This window comes from Doryrhamphus excisus, linkage group LG5 (assembly GCF_037039965.1).
Source record: "Doryrhamphus excisus strain RoL-2023G ecotype Guam linkage group LG5, RoL_Dexc_Guam_v1.1, whole genome shotgun sequence".
NCBI lineage: Eukaryota > Metazoa > Chordata > Actinopteri > Syngnathiformes > Syngnathidae > Doryrhamphus > Doryrhamphus excisus.
Window position 1 is genome coordinate 19,031,591 of NC_136361.1, and position 22,821 is coordinate 19,054,411.

The 22,821-nt window shown below is 41.7% G+C and overlaps 1 protein-coding gene across 1 annotated transcript in view; it reads left to right on the forward strand.

Annotated features, from left to right (window-relative positions):
- Nucleotides 1–1,188: 1,188 nt before the first annotated feature.
- The window catches only part of tgfb2 (transforming growth factor, beta 2), a 33,977-nt gene continuing 12,344 nt past the window's right edge, over nucleotides 1,189–22,821 (forward strand). The window contains exon 1 of the mRNA XM_058053218.2: nucleotides 1,189–2,050. Within this exon, the coding sequence (XP_057909201.2) occupies nucleotides 1,618–2,050 (433 nt within the window). The 5' untranslated portion in view covers nucleotides 1,189–1,617. The remainder of the gene's footprint in view (nucleotides 2,051–22,821) is intronic.

The following is a 22,821-nucleotide window of genomic DNA, read 5'->3' on the forward strand; positions in this document are numbered from 1 at the left end:
ACCTTTTATCCCAGCGCTGTTGACATGGCCGGCCTTGGCCGCCATTCCCCACTCTGCATGCATTGCTGAAAGTAAGATATATGAAATATGGTGATACTCAAGGGTCAAAAATGCTCGGTAGTGGACTGGTGGAAGGAATCTCTTCAGGTCCACAGGTATGGAAGGTGTGAATTTGACCTCCCTGACTTACACCTCACTGGACCCCACATGGTGAAAGGACAAGGAAATCTGGCAGGAAAGCTAGACAGACACAGTACACTTGGGAAATTAATCTAAAATATATTATGAACAGAAAAATTGTTGATTAATTTAATTTACCTGATTTTGTATGGGGAAATATGCTTGGTTAGGGTCTGTTTTGGTTTGCGACGGACCTTCTGTGCATGCTCAGCTAATATTGCCCTTATAGATAATATTCCAAAATATATTATGAACAGAAAAATTGTTGATTAATTTAATTTACCTGAATTTGTATGGGAAAATATGCTTGGTTTAGGGTCTGTTTTGGTTTGCGACGGACCTTCTGTGCATACTCAGCTAATATTGCCCTTATAGATAATATTCCAAAATATATTATGAACAGAAAAATTGTTGATTAATTTAATTTACCTGAATTTGTATGGGAAAATATGCTTGGTTTAGGGTCTGTTTTGGTTTGCGACGGACCTTCTGTGCATACTCAGCTAATATTGCCCTTATAGATACTGATACCAATACCAAATTTTCATTTAATTTGTTGATCATACTCAAACACAATTTTAGGTAAACACCTTATTTGTAAACTATTTAAGAAATATAGTACAATATGAGACAATGTAGCAATATAACATTATCCTTTTTTGTTTAACACGTACAATTGTATTGTAGCATAATAAATAACATAATATAATACATAAATATTAGTATCGATAACGTAACATCATGAACAAAACAATTAAATAAAATTATTTATCTCATCACGATACTACAACCCCAATACTGATACTATCATCGGTATCGATATGATCGACATTTGGATCGATCCACCCGCCCCTACCATGGTCCAGCAAACCATCCTTGCCTTTGGCAGCACCATCCCGGTGTATGCATCGAACACTCAAGATTTAAAATAAACCCGGTGAGATTAAAATGAACCACCGGCTCGTCTGAAGCGGGCGGGGATAAACACGTGGTGTCGGTCTCTTTTTTTTTTTTTATTCAAGTGGTCGCCGAGGTCCGTTACGCGTACACGCGTGAAGCTCATCAGCTACTTGTCCATACGGGACTGAACCGTGGAGATGTTTCATCGGGTAACACCACGTTTGGGTGGATTTTGTGTTTAACCGGTCGGCGTCGAGGAACTTGTCACTTTATGAACGACAGGACCTGAGGTGTTTATTTTTGGAGCACACCGTCTTGATATTTATTAGGATAATAAGCTTCGTTTTCTCATTTTTTATAAATTGAAGAGACATTTTTGACTCTTTTGGAAGGTGTTGATATGATGGTGAAGTTGTTGCTTGAGTGGCAATGCAACAGTACGCGACTTTTACCTCTCTAGTATACTTTCTAAGTGTTAGTTAGCACTTTAAACCACTTAATGGCGGAAAATGTTATTTTAACGCACTCCTTTTATCCATGAGATGTGTCTACTTGGTGACTTTTAAGTGGATGTTCTTCTTTCTAAATATCAATTTGGCGTGTGAAGCCTTTGTGGAGAAGATGAACCTGCACTTTGTCAGCTTTTTTCTCCTCACTTTGGATTTAGTCTCCGTCGCGCTCAGTTTGTCCACATGCAGCGTATTGGACACGGAGCAGTTCAAGAAGAGGCGCATCGAGGCTATCCGAGGGCAGATCCTGAGCAAACTCAAGCTCAGTCATCCCCCGGTGGACTTCCCCGAGCCCGAGGACGTTTCCCGGGACATCGTAGCCATATACAACAGCACCAGGGACCTGCTGCAGGAGAAGGCCAACGAACGGGCGGCGACGTGCGAGCGACAGCGGAGTGAGGAGGAGTATTACGCCAAAGAGGTGCACAAGGTCGAAATGCAGCCCATCTACCCATCTGAGAGTAAGTGGATGATTTATATATATATACACATTCAAATGGTTGAGATGTCACTGATGGGGTCCCCAACCACTGGGTCGCAGTCCAGTCACGGCCCAAGGATAGGGCTTTAAGTCTATACTACATTGAATTTATTGTAAATATATATACTTTTTATACTGGTGCACCCTGGTCTGGTCGCCCAAAGACAGCTGGGATATTATCCATCCATCCATGTTCTATGTATGTTTATGTTATGTTGGGCAAGAGGCGGGTACAACCTTGATTGGTCACCAGCCAATCACAGAGCAATTAAGCAAATTCACTAATATAAAAATGTTAAATCATTCATTTTGTACCGCTTATCCTCACAAGGGTCGCGGGGGTGCTGGAGCCTATCCCAACTGTCTTCGGGCGAGGGGCGGGGTACACCCTGGACTGGTGGCCAGCCAATCACAGGGCACATATAGACAAACAACCATTCACACTCACATTCATACCTATGGACAATTTGGAGTCGCCAATTAACCTAGCATGTTTTTGGAATGTGGGAGGAAACCGGAGTACCCGGAGAAAACCCCACGCATGCACGGGGAGAACATGCAAACTCCACACAGAGATGGCCGAGGGTGGAATTGAACCCTGGATTCACTAATATAAATTTTTTAATTAATTCATTTTCTACCGCTTATCCTCACAAGGGTCGCGGGGGTTGCTGGAGCCTATCCCAGCCATCTTCGGGCGAGAGGCGGGGTACACCCTGAACTGGTCGCCAGCCAATCACAGGGCACATATACATTCATACCTATGGACAATTTGGAGTCGCTAATTAACCTAGCATGTTTTTGGAATGTGGGAGGAAACTGGAGTACCCGGAGAAAACCCATGCATGCACGGAAAAACAGGGTTTTCTGTTATTATGTCTACTATATTGAGTTATGCCATAGTAAAAGTAAATATAGGGGTGTTATTTATTGTCTAGAGGGCTCTAACAATTTAAAAAACATTATGTAGAAGGTCATAAACAAGTTTTCAATGCTTCAACATTGTAAATATTCCTTTTATACATAAGGAATCCAACTTTGTGGAACTCACGGTAGGTCTGGAACCATTCAGTCATTCATTTTCTACCACTTATCCACAAGGGGTGCTGGAGCCTATCCCAGCTGTCTTCAGGCAAAGGGCAGGGTATATCCTGGACTGGTCGCCAGCCAATCACAGGGCGCATATAGACAAACAACCATTCACACTCACATTCATACCTATGGACAATTTGGAGTCGCTAATTAACCTAGCATGTTTTTTTTTTTGGAATGTGGGCGGAAACCGGAGTACCCGGAGAAAACCCACGCATGCACGGGGAGAACATGCAAACTCCACGCAGAGATGGACGAGGGTGGAATTGAACCCGCCGTAATGAAGGCATTAAAATGACTTATTCAAACACGTTGATGAAATGTACTGTTCTACACTGGTCACTAAGTGTCTGCAGGGGGTTCGGAATTATCTTCTGTCAAGACCTTACTGTTTGAAAATGTTTGTTCACATAGTAAACATCGTACATGAAGATGAAAATATTGTTAGCTCACATGGATTTGTGGTTGTTATAACCGTCCACCAGCTGTTGGATACTGCCAGAAATAGGAGTGTAAACTGAGCAGCAGACTTCCTTTGTGTTTGTTGTGCAGTCATCAGCGGTGTCTTAAAGACTTCAAAAGTTGTACGGTTACTTTAACCCTTGTATTATGTTGAAAAAAAATTACATTGATTATGTTGCGGGTCATTTTGACCCGTACTGTGTAAACCCACTCAAAACAGTCAAAAAATCCGGTTAACCAATAACAACTTTATTTTAGATCATATAAGCATTTAGAAAAGGGACATACAATACATTTTTAATACCAACACTATGTTTACGAACTATTTAGTTCAAGTTTTTCCCTCTTCACAAACACTTTTTTTTTCCATTTACCTTGCCCCATTTTCTCTGATTTTCAATGTTCAACAGTTTCAGTGTACTCCACATGATGGACAGAATGTAACTATATGCTTTCTGCAGATTGTAATTCTTGCATTTCACGCAAGAGGTACTTGTTTTACTGTGCTCTCGGAAGGGACAGACCTGGCATCTTTTCCGTTTCTTTACACCTGTATCCACTGGATCCTGACCATTTCAATGACAGCTACAGCTGCTGGGGATTGAGGTGGCCTGGCTTGCCTCTGGATCTTGGGAGTGACGAGTGCTTTGCCGAGTTCTTGCAGGAAAAGTCGACGTGGGTACAATTTGCTGCAGGTTGATTTCAGTCCACAGGACATAGGCATTGTAAGCAGACACGTCCACAATGTTGTAGAAAATCACCAAGGGCCAATGAGCAGTCTTGCACTGGCAACTGTATGTTGCTGTGACTTTGTCCAGATTGTCAACTCCTCCTTTGGTGGAGGTGTAGTCCAGGATCATTTGTGCTCAGAGATGCATCTGTGTGCATCGTGCTCATGACAAGAACATTCTTGTTTCTCTTTAGGCAGTATGAAACAACTGTTGCTTTCTCAGTGAAAGCAAATATTGAGAAATGCAGAGGTCTGCCCTTCATCTTCAGAATTTCACTGGGAAGTTCTGGCTTATTTCTTCTGACCGTCCCCAACATAGTCAGCTTTCTCTTTAGAAGTTCATCTTCGAGGTGGTAGGATGTAAAGAAGTTGTCACATGTGATGTTATGACCTTGCAGCCCTTCACTCATATCCAGCACCACACGCATCCCCTGATTCTTCTCAGATGCTCCTCTAGGTAGCTTTCCTGTGTATACTTGCATATTCCATGCATAGCTAGATTTTGTACAATCTGGATCATCAATAAGATTGTCCTCAGTCTCTGAAAGATCTTCTGTCTCTGAAATATCTTCCTCTGCATCACTAATCACAGTTCAATATCTGTGATAAAGTTTCTTCAGCTGTAAACCTTCTGGAGCTCATTTTTGGTGTGCATCTCAAAGAGATGACATGAGAACAGTGACAAGGACAAGGGAGAGAAAGTTCCTCCTCTACACACACCTGGGTCTGAATGGCTCTTCAAAGGCAATCAAAATACAAATAATTGGGCAGTCAAAATAAACTACATCAAAGAGACATGTTTTTTTCTGGATCTGAACAGCTATATACCCACATTAAAGTGTCCGGGTCAAAATGACCCGCAACATCATCTTTGTATACAAACTCAACACAGACATACGACGACACATCAGAGTGTCCAAATTTTACACACCTGTTCATGACCCTAGATGAGGAAAAGTCACGAAATTTCATGAAGAAAAAGAAAGGATAACCAGTACTGTGGTCAACACAAAAACTGAAACGGGTCAAATTGACCCGTAACATAATACAAGGGTTAAAAAGTACATTTTATCAAGTTTACGTAAAGATTTGTCATATCAACTCATGTAGATGTTCAAACTTGTCTGCACCCTTAATCACAGAGCAGTACTATAACACACCTCATGTATAGAAGAGTTTTTTCCCCAAAAAACTGTCCCTTATTACTCCGTTTTACGGTAATTAAACGGTGAAATATCCACTGTGCAATGCACGTTTCCGTAATGCAACCTAGTCACTGATCAACAAAACCAAGAATGCATGGGTGTCCAAAGTGTAGTGCAGGGGCAATGTGTGGAACGTGAAACAATGAAATAAACAAAAACAAGAGCAAAAAAAGCATAATGTAACTGTATAAACTTAAACGGTTTAAGTGAGTCAAAGGTCATGCAAAATGATTGTAAGCTAATATCAGCAAAGACGAGCAGGAGAGCTTTGGGAGTATGTACTGTTGGAGTATGTACTGTTGGAGTATGTACTGTTGGGAGTATGTACTGTTGGAAGTATGTACTGTTGGGAGTATGTACTGTTGGAGTATGTACTGTTGGGAGTATGTACTGTTGGGAGTATGTACTGTTGGAGTATGCACTGTTGGAGTATGTACTGTTGGAGTATGTACTGTTGGGAGTATGTACTGTTGGGAGTATGTACTGTTGGGAGTATGTACTGTTGGAGTATGTACTGTTGGAGTATGTACTGTTGGAGTATGTACTGTTGGGAGTATGTACTGTTGGGAGTATGTACTGTTGGGAGTATGTACTGTTGGAGTATGTACTGTTGGGAGTATGTACTGTTGGAGTATGTACTGTTGGAGTATGTACTGTTGGGAGTATGTACTGTTGGAGTATGTACTGTTGGGAGTATGTACTGTTGGGAGTATGTACTGTTGGAGTATGTACTGTTGGAGTATGTACTGTTGGAGTATGTACTGTTGGGAGTATGTACTGTTGGAGTATGTACTGTTGGAGTATGTACTGTTGGAGTATGTACTGTTGGAGTATGTACTGTTGGGAGTATGTACTGTTGGGAGTATGTACTGTTGGAGTATGTACTGTTGGGAGTATGTACTGTTGGGAGTATGTACTGTTGGGAGTATGTACTGTTGGGAGTATGTACTGTTGGGAGTATGTACTGTTGGAGTATGTACTGTTGCAGTATATACTGTTGCAGTATGTACTGCAGAAAGAGGCATCGCATCAGCAGAGATGCCAGTTTATCATCTTGTTTGCGTCATCAAGAGAGTTATCTTTGGAGATATTAGCACCAATCAGTGTAGCAAAACAATATTTAAGCAAAACCGATATCGAATCGATATGGCGTAAACTCTCTTTAACTTCGTCGGAAGGACAAGGAAAGCGATTTGGCCATTCGGAGCTTTCTATCCTGTCTGATTTATTGGGAATCGAACTCAACGGAATCGTTAGCTAGGAGAGTAGGGTTCGATTCCCCGCTCGTGCATCTTGAGTTTGCATATTCTCCAAGTGTGTGTGTGTTCTAAAACACACCACAAATTGTTTTTATAACCATGTCAAATAGTCCTTCCCTGAAAGTATTTTGCACGCTCAATTTTTTAAAATTTGATCTGTTATTGGATTAGGGACCTGATTCACAGACAATAATTCCCGCTCCGGGTTCGAATCTCCACTATCAACGATCAAAAGATCCGCTGTGGCGACTCCGAAATCAGGAAAAAAGCCGAAATAAACAAACAAACTCACAGATAATTGTTGATCATGCTTTGTACTTAATGCAATAATTTGGTTGCATTATTTTTCAGTTTGTTTTTATTTCTGTTAGGGACATAAATTCTTCGATAGTTGACCCCAAAAGGTTCACCACACTGCATTGGAAATGTGAGCACACGGACTGAAGAAAAAATAAACTAGCATGACATTCTGAATGCCCCGAAGTGTCTTTTTCTTTGAATGTTATCCTTAGCTCTTCCTGCTGTGTAAATACCTTAAATATGAGGCCATTGGGCCAGCGTCCAAGTGCAGTCAAGAAAGTATTAACCGGTATAAATAATACTGACGGGAGGGTGGGAGCCAAAATGGATTGCCAGTCAAGTGAACTGGTGACACTGGCCAGGACTTCACAACAAGAGACAGATACCCGGACTGGAAAGAGTTTTTTTTTTTTTTTTTTGTAGCTCCTCTTTCATTTTCGAGTATCTGTTTATTTGGTCTTCTTCATGTGATGTATGTGTCTGTTATTGTGAAAGTGAATAGTTCACCATGACTGGGGGGGGGGGGGGGCATCGGGCGTATCGGTTTTTGGGCGCCAGGTAGTCGTGAAAGGCCATACTGTGAGCTTCAACAGCAGCTTTCTAGAACTTCTGTACAGGAGGGTGCGTGGGCTGCGCCGGTTGTGCTCGGGGCGGTTTTGAGGCACTGTATCAGGCTTCCGTGTCTAGAGCGTTCAAAACCCAGTGAGCTGTGTATGTCAGCCCTGTTGGCCAACAAGTTACTCTATGGAAAATTCCAGCAGATAACCCCCCCCCCCCCCCCCCCCCCCCCCCGATGTTACGCCGAAAAAAAACAACAACAAAAAACCCCACACATACATTCTCTAACTCTTTGTCTTTGTGGATTGCCTCCACAGGAGCCCACTGTCTTCACGGTAACCGATATTGCTCAAGGTGCTGTCATAGTGGAATCACAACCAAAAGGGGAATTCCAACAATTTTACACTCAAATGTTGGTAACTTGTCAGTGGGAATTGTGCCAGTTACACAAGGTCCGTATGGCTCTGGAGTAGCTCTGTTAACTGTGACAAAATAAACACTATGATGTCACACAGATGCCATAGCCTTGATATTCTCCAAAATAACACATGTGAACTTTGGGGGAAAATGCATTGCCCAACAGGGTCTCATTGTTTTGTGTTCTTGTCTTGGCTGCACTGGCTGCATTATGGGGACCGTTAATGCCGCCTCGTGTTTTTTTAAAACCTGTCTAATTAAAGTCAGAAAACCATAAGACTCGAGTCAAGTAACTTTATGGAAGCAAAACGGTTTTATTGCTGAGTTCACTTAAAGTATTTAGTCATCGGAATAAGGTGCAGAAACTGAAACATAATTAGGCATCGTGCTCCTACACCCACGCTGGGTTCGTTTCCTGATTTAATTACAAAAATGGGGCCTACTAACGCTATAACTTTGGTACTCCCAGTTAAAGAAAAGAGACTATTTACTCAGCTGATTGTTGATGGGAGCCATGTTTATTGCACAAACGGTTTTGTGCCTCAAAATCTGCATTGCAAGCCAAATTTGACTAATTTTGTCAATTTTTTTTTCGATATTTCCATTTGAAATAAAATAGAAAGTAAAAAAGAAAACACAACAGCCTGTAGGTTTTGTTTGCTTGTATGGTTACAGTCACACATACACATACTGTACACTCATCATGGGAATAAATGTATTATTATTATTTATTATTTTGATTTATTTCAACCGTGTTATTTCTCAGTTGGAATGATTAATCAACATATTTTTTGCACAATGTAAAACGCTTATGTTCAAATACAGTAATACCTCGTTTATCGCAGTTAAATGGCTCCAGAAGCTTTGTCTTATCTACTTGTCTTTGCTTATTTACGTCAGAGTTGTCCAGCTGTCCTTTGGTACTTATAGTCATTCATTCATTTTCTACTGCTTTTTCCTCACGAGGGTCGCGGGGGGTGCTGGAGCCTATCCCAGCTGTCTTCGGACGAGAGGCGGGGTACACCCTGGTGGCCAGCCAATCACAGGGCACATATAGACAAACAACCATTCACACTCACATTCATACCTATGGACAATTTGGAGTCGGCAATTAACCTAGCATGTTTTTGGAATGTGGGAGGAAACCCACGCATGCACGGGGAGAACATGCAAACTCCACACAGAGATGGCAGAGGGTGGGAATTGAACCCTGGTCTCCTAGCTGTGAGGTCTGTGCGCTAACCACTCGTCCACCGCGCCGCCCTTGGTACTTATAATAATAATTAAAAAACGATAATAAGGAAGGAGGAATTTCGCCAGCAAGGATATACCAGGCGGGCGATGTTTAAGTTCTGCCTTATTTGTTCTGTTTGTTTGGTTAGGAGTTGGGTTGCATTGTTGAGGGGTTTGTGCAGCTTTCCGACCTGGTAAAAGGTGGTGCACGCATTACTTATGTTGGCTGAATTATTATTTACCAAATAAATGTAAGACCTGTGACTTGTGATTGGCTGGCGACCAGTCCAGGGTGTACCCAGCCTCTCGCCCGAAGACAGCTGGGATAGGCTCCAGCACCCCTGCGACCCTCGTGAGGATAAGCGGTACAAAAAATGAATGAATTTCACCTTTAATGCACACCTGTACTCCCTAAATATAGCGACTGTGTTCTTAAATTGTCAACATCTCTCTCTTCGATGTAAGAGGTGTGTTATGAAGCAATGTGGTCGCCGCAGTACCATTATTAATGAAACAAGACACCCACTTAACCGTTAATCTTCCAATGCCTGCCTTTCATTTCTGCTACTCACTTAGAGCATTAACACACCAGCAGCTGTTCTACTGCAATGAAAAAAAAAAACACCCACACGTCACTCATTGACGGTCACAGTGGGAACACAAATGTAGGTTGGGATTGCAAAGTTAATAACTTAACGTCATAATGTCTTATACAATGCCGCTTCAATATGACTATATTATCATTCATAGTAGTGATGCCATAATTCAATCTGATTCTGGCTGCTCTGTTCTCCAAATGAGAAATCTCATTAATCTTGCAATTAAATCTCGATTAAATATGCATAAGGGTAGTGCGGTGGATTAGAATTGGGCACACAGTCAGGACATCTGGAATATCTGGGTTCGAATCTTTGGGTGGAGTCTGCATGTTCTTCTTCCGGGTACTCCGTTTTCTTCTTCGGTTAATTGTTCATAGGTATGAATTGGTCAATATGTGCCCTGCGATTAGCTGGCGACCAGTCCAGGTGTATCCCGCCTTTCGTTCAAAGTCGGCTGGGATAGGCTCCAGCAAACCGGCGACCGTAGTGTGTATAAGCAGCAATGAAGATGGATGAATGGAATAGGTCTTATTCAACTACAAAACCACGATAATTTATTTATGACTTCATTTTTAAAAAAACATGAAGCCGCGAAATTTGAACCGAGAAGTTGCGAGGGATGACTGCTTACTTTATACACACACACACACACACACACACACCCACCGACCAGACACATTTTGTAGCCATCAGCCAAGCATCTTCTGGCATACCTCTGGCTGGATATTTGACCACTTTTCTTGGCAGAATTAGGTTTCAATTGGTTGGTTTTCCTGGCACAGAAACGGCTTTTAAATATAGTCCACAGATGTTCTATAGGGTTGATGTTAGCTTCATTTGAGCCTGCATTATCCATTCCAAAACCAGTTTTGATGTGTGTTTGGGATCACTGTCATGTTGGAACACCCAGTTGGATCCCGAGTTTCGGCTGTGTGATGCTGATTTGAGTTGAGGAATTTCGAGGTGGTCCCCATCATGATTCCATCTTCAGTACCAATGGCAGCAAAACAGAACCGAACCATTGACGGTTTCTACAATGTTCTTAATTTTCGAAAACTCACTTTGACTCCAAACATTTTGGTCTCGTCTGACCAGAAAACGTTTGTACAAAAGTCAAATGTATTTATAGTATATAGGACTAGTTCAAAACAGAATTTAGGTCTAGAACCTCCTTGTACAGGGTGACCCAAAAAAAAACGGGCCCCAACTCTAATTAGGCCCCGTTTCTTAGTGTTTTGTCTGAATGAAATGAAACTTTGGTCATAACTAGTTTATTATATTCAAAACATCACATCAAAACACTAGGGTCTTTGGACTTTTTTTCTCCGTTCTACAGCTTATGTTCTAGATGGCCTCCATTTAGCTCCGTGCATTTCTTGAGGCGCATCACGAAGTTGTCCATGACGTTCTTACAGACTGAATTGGTAATGAATCTCATTTCCTCCATGATGGCTTTCTTGAGTTCCGCAATGGTTCTGGGTTTCCCTGCGTAGACTCTGTCCTTAAGATAGCCCCAAAGAAAAAAAACAGTTGGGGTTAGGTCCGGGCTATGGGGTGCCCACTCAAAATCAGTCTTGAGATCTGATCACTCGGCCTCCGAAGTTCTCTTTCAGCCAATCGCGGGACAGGTTTTGAGGTGTGAGAACTTGCTCCGTCTTGCTGGAACCGGAACTTGCTCACGAGCTACGGGTAGATGGTCTGGAGTTCATTCTTGAAGGTTTTGAGGACCTCCACATACCGCTCCTTGGTGACCAGATTCTCGGCTGTTCGCTTCTTGGGACGTCCCGAGTGGCTTCTCACTGGCAGTGTTGAGGTTCTCCACGGTCCCATACTTCTCGAAGTGGTCCACCCAGTTCTGAATTCTGCTTTTGGATGGAGCCTTTTCACATTCCAACTGGGTTTTCTTAAACGAGCCTGTCTTGTAATAAAATTTAACACAGTGTATTCTTTGTCCCAGCTCCCATTGGGGTCTTGGTGTACTCACGGTTGTTGATTCTGCCATGTTCTGTAAAATAAGGGCAATCAGTGAATAAATAATGGAGATATCACATACAGTGTACACGGGCCCGTTTTTTTTGGGTCACCCTATATACCCCAAAAACAACAACTGAATTCCACAAGAGCAAGTACTTGTTGGAGACGAGGAAAACTCCTTCTAGAAAAGAAACCTTAGACAACCTAGACTCTGTGGGGCAGCCGTCTGTCTGAAGCGGTCGGGTTGGCATCTGGCTTGTCCGTGTGGGCAGTTGCAAATTTAAGCCGTCAAGCTTGACGGTGTTGATTTTGGAGCGCGGCCTTCTTTCTTGCTTGGCATTCTGCCAGTCCACACCGATGTCAAATCCACTTGACTTTGGTCGAGGATTCCAGAAGTTCAGTTCAGCACCACTTATAAGATTTAAGTATGTATATGTATATATTTCAGACGGTATGTACTGTATAATTCGGGCTTCCAATCCTTGTTCTTAAAAATCATTGATGTACATTGTAGTGCTATTCCATTCTGGGGAAAAGACTTGTTCAAGCCCAAAATGAATAAGACATTCAAGCCCATTATGAGTCTATGCAAACTTTGACCGCAACTGTATGTCACCTACCTAAGTGGTTGGACTCAAATACTTTCTGGAATAAAAGACTACTTTTTTAGATATTTCCACATAATCATTAACTCAAGCTGAGACAGTCCAGCAGTAAATCTGCTCACCTATGTGTAAAAGTCTAGGTTGGTTGACACAGTGTCTTTGTGTAATAGAGCGAAGTGGACAGAAAGACTGTGTTTCAGACTTGTGTGCTGCATGTGTCTTGGGTGCTATACACTTCCATGAATGAAAAGTAAGTACACTTTTTCATGATGACCAGAAAAAAAAAATTGCAGATCAGAAAGATATTCCTGTTTCTACTTTTTCAAAATGTTCATAATTGTAATTTTCCGCCCCGACCTTTCTCTGATTCTTTCTATTTCTGTGCGACGCTGTGATAAAAGACATCTATTCTTTTTGGCCAACAGCCCTTCATCCGAGATGAACTATACTAATGATAACTGAACTCCATAAAACCAGATTTTCCACAGTTAGTAACGATACAAGGCGTCTGATTTATTCTTTTGTTTGCTTTGGAAGTGGCTTGCAAATGTATTTAAACAGCAGACACATCATCAGTGCTTCAGTCACTGACACAGAGTGCCCATAACTGTAAATCTTTCAAAACTCCTAATGCTGTATTAAAGAAAGTTTGTAAGACATACGGAACGTAGCGAGCCAAAGCCTTACTGCTTATTTATAAATCAAATCTAGACCACATGTTGCTGTCTGTTGTTATTTAGTGAGCTGGATTCAAAGGCACTAATTAGTTCCCCATTAGTTTGTAATTCACTACATCGGGCAGCTAAATGCATGAATTGCATTGGCTAAATCATCGTTGTCATTTCATCATTGCGTCATGTCACATTTGAGATGCTCAAAGGTACTCAAGTGTAGTGTACCTGTGTGAGGTATACCATATTAGCTACGAATCGCAAAGTGTCACACACAATTCCTACTACTGGTGTCAAAAGAACTACACACACAGCAACACAATAGGTGGATAACAAAGACAATACATTACAAACGTATCATGTAGAATATTAACTATTAACCAACTATGCAAGCTTTAATTTGTTGCTTCAATTTTCATTCGGTTCGTGGGTATGCTGGAGTCTATCCCAGCTGACATTGGGCAAGAGGTAGGGTACACCCTGGTCTCAAGCCTGCCACAATAGCACTGCAAGTCATGTTGCCAGCTACAGTGCTAAAGGTGGTAAAGGTTTTAAATTAAAAAAAATTGAAAATTTGGTCGGATTAAAACGCTTGGCAGACCTGATGTGGCCCGCGGGTCTTCTTCTCTCTAAAAGGTTGGAGGTCATGGTTCACCAGTAGCACCGGATTTAGCTGCTAATTTGCAGTTCTGTTAGCATTTCTTGTTCCATGTGTTGATGTTATCAATCCGTTTACGTCTTAGTCTACCCTTTTTCCTCTTTCCTTCTATTTTTCCTTCTTGGAGTTGTGTTTGAAATAGGCTGTGTCTGTTTGTGTGAACAAAGAACATGTTTTTCCTTTCCATAATATTCTTCAGAAGCTTTCTTTGTCCATTTGCCATTCTTAGTACTTGCGTGTTGTTTTTTCTTTCTTTCCAGGATACTTTTATTACTCTATGTACACACCACATCTCAAAAGCTTCCAATCTTTCTGCAGTTGAATTAGTTATTGTCCGAGTATCAGATCCATATAATAAAGTAAATGTTATATAGCAGGGGTCTCCAATGAAAATTCAGTACACTTTATAGTATTCTAGCTGTGAACCCAGCTGGAAAAAGAGGTTCACATGCTAAGACCTGAGTGAAGACTTAAGGTTTTAGTTGGGAGCTCACTGTTCCCTCATGCAGGACCTGGACACTGCTGCCATTTGAACTTCTCAGACTATGTAGCCAAGTAGCATTGCACAATACAACACGAGAAAATGAGCAAAGACCTGAGTGAAGACTTAAGGTTTTAGTTGGGAGCTCACTGTTCCCTGATGCAAGATTTGGACATTGTTGCCATTTGAACTTCTCAGACTATGTAGCCAAGTAGCATTGCATAATACAACATGAGAAAGTGAGCAAAGACTTGAGTGAAGACTTAAGGTTTTAGTTGGGAGCTTGTGTTTCCCTCATGCAAGACCTGGACACTGCTGACATTTGAACTTCTCAGACTATGTAGCCAAGTAGCATTGCATAAAACAACATGACAAAGTGAGAAAAGACCTGAGTGAAGACTTAAGGTTTTAGTTGGGAGCTCGCTTTTCCCTCATGCAAGACCTGGACACTGCTGCCATTTGAACTTCTCAGACTATGTAGCCAAGTAGCATTGCATAATACAACACGAGAAAATGAGCAAAGACCTGAGTGAAGACTTAAGGTTTTAGTTGGGAGCTCACTGTTCCCTGATGCAAGATTTGGACATTGCTGCCATTTGAACTTTTCAGACTATGTAGCCAAGTAGCATTGCATAATACAACATGAGAAAGTGAGCAAAGACCTGAGTGAAGACTTAAGGTTTTAGTTGGGAGCTCGCTTTTCCCTCATGCAAGACCTGGACATTGCTGCCATTTCAACTTCTCAGACTATGTAGCCAAGTAGCATTGCATAATACAACATGAGAAAGTGAGCAAAGACATGAGTGAAGACTTAAGGTTTTAGTTGGGAGCTCGCTTTTCCCTCATGCAAGACCTGGACATTGCTGCCATTTGAACTTCTCAGACTATGTAGCCAAGTAGCATTGCACAATACAACATGACAAAGTGAGCAAAGACCTGAGTGCAGACTTAAGGTTTTAGTTGGGAGCTTGCGTTTCCCTAATGCAAGACCTGGACACTGCTGACATTTGAACTTCTCAGTCTATGTAGCCAAGTAGCATTGCATAATACAACATGAGAATGTGAGCAAAGACCTGAGTGAAGACTTAAGGTTTTAGTTGGGAGCTCACTGTTCCCTGATGCAAGATTTGGACATTGCTGCCATTTGAACTTCTCCGACTATGTAGCCAAGTAGCATTGCATAATACAACATGAGAAAGTGAGCAAAGACCTGAGTGCAGACTTAAGGTTTTAGTTGGGATCTCGCTTTTCCCTCATGCAAGACCTGGACATTGCTGCCATTTGAATATTCTCAGACTATGTAGCCAAGTAGCATTGCATAAAACAACATGAGAACGTGAGCAAAGACCTGAGTGAAGACTTAAGGTTTTAGTTGGGAGCTCGCTTTTCCCTCATGCAAGACCTGGACACTGCTGCCATTTGAACTTCTTAGACTATGTAGCCAAGTAGCATTGCACAATACAACACAAGAAAATGAGCAAAGACCTGAGTGCAGACTTAAGGTTTTAGTTGGGAGCTCGCTTTTCCCTCATGCAAGACCTGGACACTGCTGCCATTTGAACTTCTTAGACTATGTAGCCAAGTAGCATTGCATAATACAACATGAGAAAGTGAGCAAAGACCTGAGTGCAGACTTAAGGTTTTAGTTGGGAGCTCGCTTTTCCCTCATGCAAGACCTGGACACTGCTGCCATTTGAACTTCTCAAACTATGTAGCCAAGTAGCATTGCATAATACAGCATGAGAAAGTGAGCAACTGAATGAGTTAAAGAAATACAAGATCTCCTCCATAAATGTCTTTTAAAATGTACACCAATGGCCAAGTCCTACTTCAGATGATAGCCTTAATAGGAGCGTAAGTGCAATTGTGAGCCGGTGAGTGGTGCCCATGCTTTGTTGTGGTGTGTCTCAATAGAGCGCGGGCAGCCAACATTCATGCCTCCTATTATGCAACAGTCTCGCTGAAAGAGACTACTGGATCAGTGGTCACAATGGTTTGTGTCATTCACCGTGTAACGTGCCAACATTAGTCTGCTGTACGCACACAGTGCTTGTGAGTGATTGTGTGTGTTTCTGTTATGAAGTGACAGTGGATGTGTGCCATCACACACTTTAATGACAATCCTCTGATGAAGAGGCAAAGTTTAAAATAGGCCTAATGAGATCCAAATGTTCGCTTTGAGTCATGGTTGTGTTTTAAGTCTCACTTGACAATTTTAAACACGTGTTAGAAAAAGTTATTTCAGTATTTCAACCTTGTATCCATGGTAATAGTTTCTGTGTGATGAGTTTTGTACTTCTCTACGTAATGCCAACTGTATAGTTGATAATTGTTGATAGAGTATAAGTCATTTTGTTATTATTGGAAGGCTGGTTTATCGGTGTATAAAAAAATACCGTCCAACCCTGATTAAATGTCATTTTCTGTCAGGTATTCACATTGTCATGATATCTTGATGGCAAAGGCAAAAAAGTTTTCTTCTCTCAAGGCTTCTCGCAGCATTGCTGCTGAGGTTTGATGCAGTAGGACAGTCATTTTAAACTTCTCGAAGGATCCTGAGGGAATTGGAACCTAAAAGTCAAGTGGTAGAGTCAATGTAAGTGGTAGTGATGGCTTCCATCATTACTGGCATGAGAAGGAGATCCCACCTCACTAAGGTGGAGGAGGCACAATCATGATCTGGGTTGCTTTTTCCCTCAATGGAACAATGGAGCTTGAGTTTGTGCAGGGGCGTCAAACGGCAACTGGCTATGTGGAGATGATGCAGGGGGCATCACTCTTGCAATTTTATGGTGTGTTCCCAGCATCGTTTTGAGCATTTGCATCCTACCTGCTTGCGTTGTGATTGGACTGCAAGGTTAAGTACAGTTAATCTGTATTAATGTTAGTGATCATTGAATCGTGTTCAGTTTAGTGGTGTGTCGCTTATGAACGAACGGGTCAAAAGAACTCGTTCTTTTTTGTGAACAGAATGAACGAGGTATCCGCCCCTAAAATACCCGTTCAGTTGCAAATGTTTTTTTTTTGGTTGGCTGGAGAGTCAGTTCATCGTTCTTTTTGCAGGGCGGGACTATCTGTGCGCCTGTCTGTCGTATCCTATCGTCGTGCCTCGCTCTGTGGGTGGGTGGGGTTAGTTGACTGAAAGACCGAGACCGAGAGATTGACCGACACTGTCGGTGACCTCGTTCATTCCGTTCACAAAAAAGAACGAGTTCTTTTGACCCGTTCGTTCATGACCGACACACCACTAGTCATCACGTGTTGTTGTGCTATTGAGTCGGAACGAAGGTGAACATGAGTGAACTGACTGACTCCACACGGTTGACCGGGTCGATGCACAGGGGGAGATCACAGGCTAACGACCAGTTGATCGAAATGAACGGCTCTTTTTACTGAATGAATGGTTTTGGCCACCACTAGTTCAGTTGCTAAACCCCTTCATGGACCTCGTTAAACCAGGCAGAAACAAAGTAACTTCCTGTACGTAAACAGGCTTATCGGGAAGGTGTGAAAACTGCTGTTGAGACCCGTGTTACTAAACCATGCGCTCTGGCGTGTGGTGAAAGTCTCTACACTTGAAGACAACCTATTGCATGTAAACCGTTACTGTATCTGACTATTCAACACTTAATGCTTTATTTGAATGTCTTCACTTCTGTTTTAATCGATACAGCATCCATATGTATGACAGTGTATGTGCTTAGAGGCAATCTGACTTCATTGCATATGTTCCATGTTTGTTAGTAATACGAGTACCATAGACGGTGTTTATCTGTTGCTGTGTCTGTGGAGAGTGACAATCCATGGTGGACGATCCGTGAAAGAGCTGGGTATTTTTAGTTCCCAGGGATCGTGTGGAGTTGTTTCCAATTTGTTATTGGCAGGTGAGCGGCTGGATGGAGATATATCCGAGCTCGTCCCTAACCCCCCCCACCCCCCCCACCCCTTGTCATCTCGTTCTCATTTTCATGTATTCTCTCGCTCTGAACACATTCCTCCCCTCCTCCTGTTATCCCATCCTTTGCTTCTTCCTCTTTCATTTCCTCTTGGCTGCTATGTGCTTCAAGCTGTCTGCTCCTGTCATTTCCACTTTGCTTCTTTCATTCCTTGCCCCGTTGTTGGTCAAAATCACTTTTATGGTGTTTGCTGAGTACTTATCTGAGTATCTGTCTCCTGTCCGTGGGTTTCATTTACTTAAATGGTAATTATTCACTTACCTGATCTGTACTGCCATAGGAATTTTTTCCGATTCCTGACCATGCATTGCTAACACACATGGCGGTTATATGGTATTGTGTTGTCACATGCACACATCCTCAGCTTAGATATATAATATACGTTTTTGTGTAAACGTCTTCAATGCCGTTGTAGAAAGTTCTGGACAGTCCGTTATCTTTCATCTGAAATGACGAAATGCAAAAAACGCGCAAGTCGTTCGGCACATTTGTATGAAAACGACGAAACAATATCTTAAGGGGCTGCTGATGTCATTTCAGCTTCAGCTTCATTCTCGTCTCCTCAACATCCTCCTTACCCATCTTCATGTCTGATTAAAATGAGAAATATTACAAAAGTAGGTGAAATAGTTTTACTGAATTCAGTCCCAGAACTTTTCAGTCTTGCAGACAAGTATGCAGTCTGTTTCCATTTTTTTCCCAAATTCTAAGGTTGGAATTGCATCTTGTACTAAATCCAAAAATGGTGCCTGAGAAAAAAAAAACATCTGATTTTGAAATAAATTCTATATGTTTGCATGATGTGACCTATATTCATATACGTTTGAGTGACGTGATCTGCACCGTAAACGCAATCTTAAAGAGAAAAAAAAAAAAACACCCAGTAAAACTACCGTGTGTGAGAGAAGAGAAAGACGATAACGATCGCGATGCGGAGGCCAGAAGCCACAAACAGCGCCGAGGAGTCACAAAAGCACATGTGCATTTCTGCATGCCAGTACCGAAACATCTGCAAAAGCAGTCAGCTCAGAATTCCAAACAGCTCGGGATCACAGTGCAATTATTTCACTGCAAATGTTTTCATTTATCTATTCCCACACTTTCGGCTTCTGTTTTTGTTCAGCTCATGGTTTTGAACCGACTATTATGGCTGTCACCTGTTCAGGTCATTGAGGGGAGCTGAGGCTTGGAAAATAAAACTGGAAACGGTACAAAAATGCTCCCATTGGCCTGATGTCAGTAAAATGAGATGAAGTGGAGTATTGAGTCTGCCTAAATCCTCACGAAGAAGTCTCCAAGTGAAACAGTTTTAACTCAAATTGTTCTTCCTGTCCTCCACATCACATATTTGCCCACTGCAGGTGTCCTACTTTAACCGGCCAAGGCCATAATGACCCTTTCATGTTGTAACTGCTTGTGCTTAAAGTAGCCTGTAAAGTCGGGGCCAACTGAACCCATTACATCTCTTCTACAGAAACCATGGAATTGTGGAAAGATCAGAGAGTTTGGTCGGCTGCAAAATGTAACACTTAAACAGCCAGGAAGTTTGACTCTGGCCAGTGGAGGTTAGAGGACCGCTGTGTTAACACACCCTTGCTGATATTACGCAACTGCAGAGTTGATGAGCTTGACGTGAAAAAAAAAATATGAAAAGATGTTGATAACAAAGAATGACTTGTGTTCTAGATGAACTTGTTTACCCACTCGTAGTTTCCTCTTCCTGAGTGATGTGTGGTTAATAGTGCAGTCATACTACTTTTAAGTTCTCAAATACCACAAACTCACCAAAAACGGCAGAAAAAGTACCTAAAGAGCGAGTCGATTTTGAGAAAATATGTCACCAAGAGTGTTTGGAATGTGTCCAGATTTAGCACGGGGGGGGGGGGGGGCAGCAGCCTCGCTCAGGAGCGCTGACGCACACAGCAGAGAGAGACAGACCCCTGTGTCAAGATAGAAGAGTATACAGCTCAAATCCAGTCAATATCTTTGTATAGAGTTGTGGACTCCTATAGAGCAGCTACACACAATAACCCGCACACATTTTCTTGGATTTGTGCTTCCCTTTTAATTTATTCCACCCATGACACGCTCACTCCGTTGTGATTGGTCACACTTTCAAACTATGAACGAACCACACTTTCTAATATGGTGCGTATAAGAGTTCTAATAAATGAATAAAGCAGGGGTCTCAAACTCAATTTACTTGGGGGCCACTGGAGTTCGGGTCTGGGTGAGACTGGGCCGCATCAGGTTTTCCAAAAAAAAAAAAAAAAACACATTTATTAAAAACAAAAAAATTTAAAAAACTTTGCTTTGGTTCCAATTTTCTACAAGAAAAGCTCTAATAAAATATTCCACTGTACTCAAATATCTTACTTTTTATTTTTCTACACAAAATAAGATGAAAAATAAATAAATAAATCAAGAATAAAGAAAATCAATCAATCAGAAATAAATAAATAAATAAATATAATAATAATAATAATAAAACGGCAAATAATAAAAACTTAAGAAACCACATATAGTTGGTGGGTAGACAAATTATTTTTTTCAGATTAAAATGAACAAAGCATTATTAGAGCCCTGTAGACATGACAAAACACGACTATAGTCACATTTATACTCTTTTTATTTACAACATATTGCGCAATTACAGGGTCTTGAGACACATGCTAACTCGCAAACTAGAGCGCTAGCGACCTAAACGGTAGCCTTCAAGTTATTTCCTTTAAACTTAAATAGCCAAAAACTTACCACTTCCACACGGATAGGGAGGATAACTACTATCAGTTATTTAACCTTTAACATAAACATTAATCAAACTTAATAATTTTTTCTGGGTACATGATACCATACAGCATCCATATCAAACTTGCGTGGGCTGCATTAACATTAAACTTTCATATTAAGACGGGGGCCTCAAACTAGTGTCCTGCGGGCCACATTTGTCCCGCGGACCGCGTGTTTGAGACCCCTGGAATAAAGTCTTTGGAGAGCTAATTGAAAAGTATTAAGGAGCTACTGGCAGCTCTTGATCTTGGAGCGAGACCCCCTGATTTACCGAGTTTTAACATAGCATATGGCAACCTTGCCTCCCCGAGGAAGAGCGCTTACTGTGGGTCAAACTTTGTCAGAAGTGCCGGTAGTGCGGTGGAGCTCAGGAGAAGCCCGACATGTGGCAATGACAAGTTGTCATTGTCCCACACACTTTGTCAGAGGCGCTGTTGTTGCCAAATGTATTGAAAAAAAGTGGAGTCCTCGGTTTTTCCTAATGCTCACTCACCCACAATTACATTCATGTTCTTAATAAAGATGTGATTAATTTAATTAATGCGAGTACACCTCTCGCAAGTAATTTCAAACAGTTGCATCCTTCCATAACAGAACAACTCAATATGTTTTTGGTAATAATCCATAAAGCCAGGGAATACAGCAGTTTAGAAGTTACGGCACAAGCACACGGACCAAAGTAGGAATGCTCGGTGCGAGCCCAGGCCAGCAGGGGCCAGGAGAGGGAGTGGGGGTGGGGGGGGTCATGTCCCAAGTGCAACCCAGTATGAATGGTCTAGTGTGAGCACACCCTCAATAGTGTGTGGAGGCCAGGCTGCTTGCTTTGACTCCCAATGCAAAGGTTAAAAACCCGGTCTTTGATATGTATCAAGGGCATATTCACAAAGAGGATTTTGATTTACTTGCCTTTGGATGGGAAATAGTTGCCCGCTCTTCACTCATCCTTGCAAAAGTGACTTAAATGTGCCTTTTGAAATGAGTGTTTTAGACTGCTATCAACCTCAAAAGCACTACTATGCTTGATGATGGGCATGCTCTATTTTTGGTTAGTTATTTAGTTATATGGTTATTTAGCTTTTTGGTTCATCAGTCATATTAAGAAAAAAACAATTCTTCAAAACCAAAAAAATACTCAATTACTAGACTCTGAGGCCCAGCCTTTTGGTTATTTTACAAACACATTTGTGCTTCTTTAACTTTAGGCCGCATAACACATGCTTTAGTACTTTACCATCGGTATGTGAGGTAATGGGAGTGATGAGTAATGAAGTGACGGATTACAAGGGTCAGTGGTATGAAAGGAGTTGTAGCCGTGTCATCTGTCATGTGATGTCACCTGCATCGCTTCTTCACACATACAAAGACTATAATGGGATCATTTGCTTTGGCTCATTTCCATGTCCGAGCTTGAATATCATGGCTAATGTATATCCTGCTATAATGTATAATGCCGCTTGCAGACAGTGATGCAATGAGACCCAAAGCTTCAACTCATTTTCACGATTTGCCTGTCTTGTTATGTATTCCGATTGAAAGTCTTCTAATCTTGTAATAGAGCAACATTTCCATATGTGACTCATCCATAATTAGCATTGTATAAGGAAAACTACATGATTAAGTTAGGGAAATAGTGTGGTAGCGCGGAAATGGAAATGATGAGCAGTATCCACCGAGATCAGGATGATGCTAATAGAGGTTATACTGGAGGTTAGACGTGAGAGATGCGGCTGCATCAGTAGCAGCCTCCTGGGTCAGTAAGCA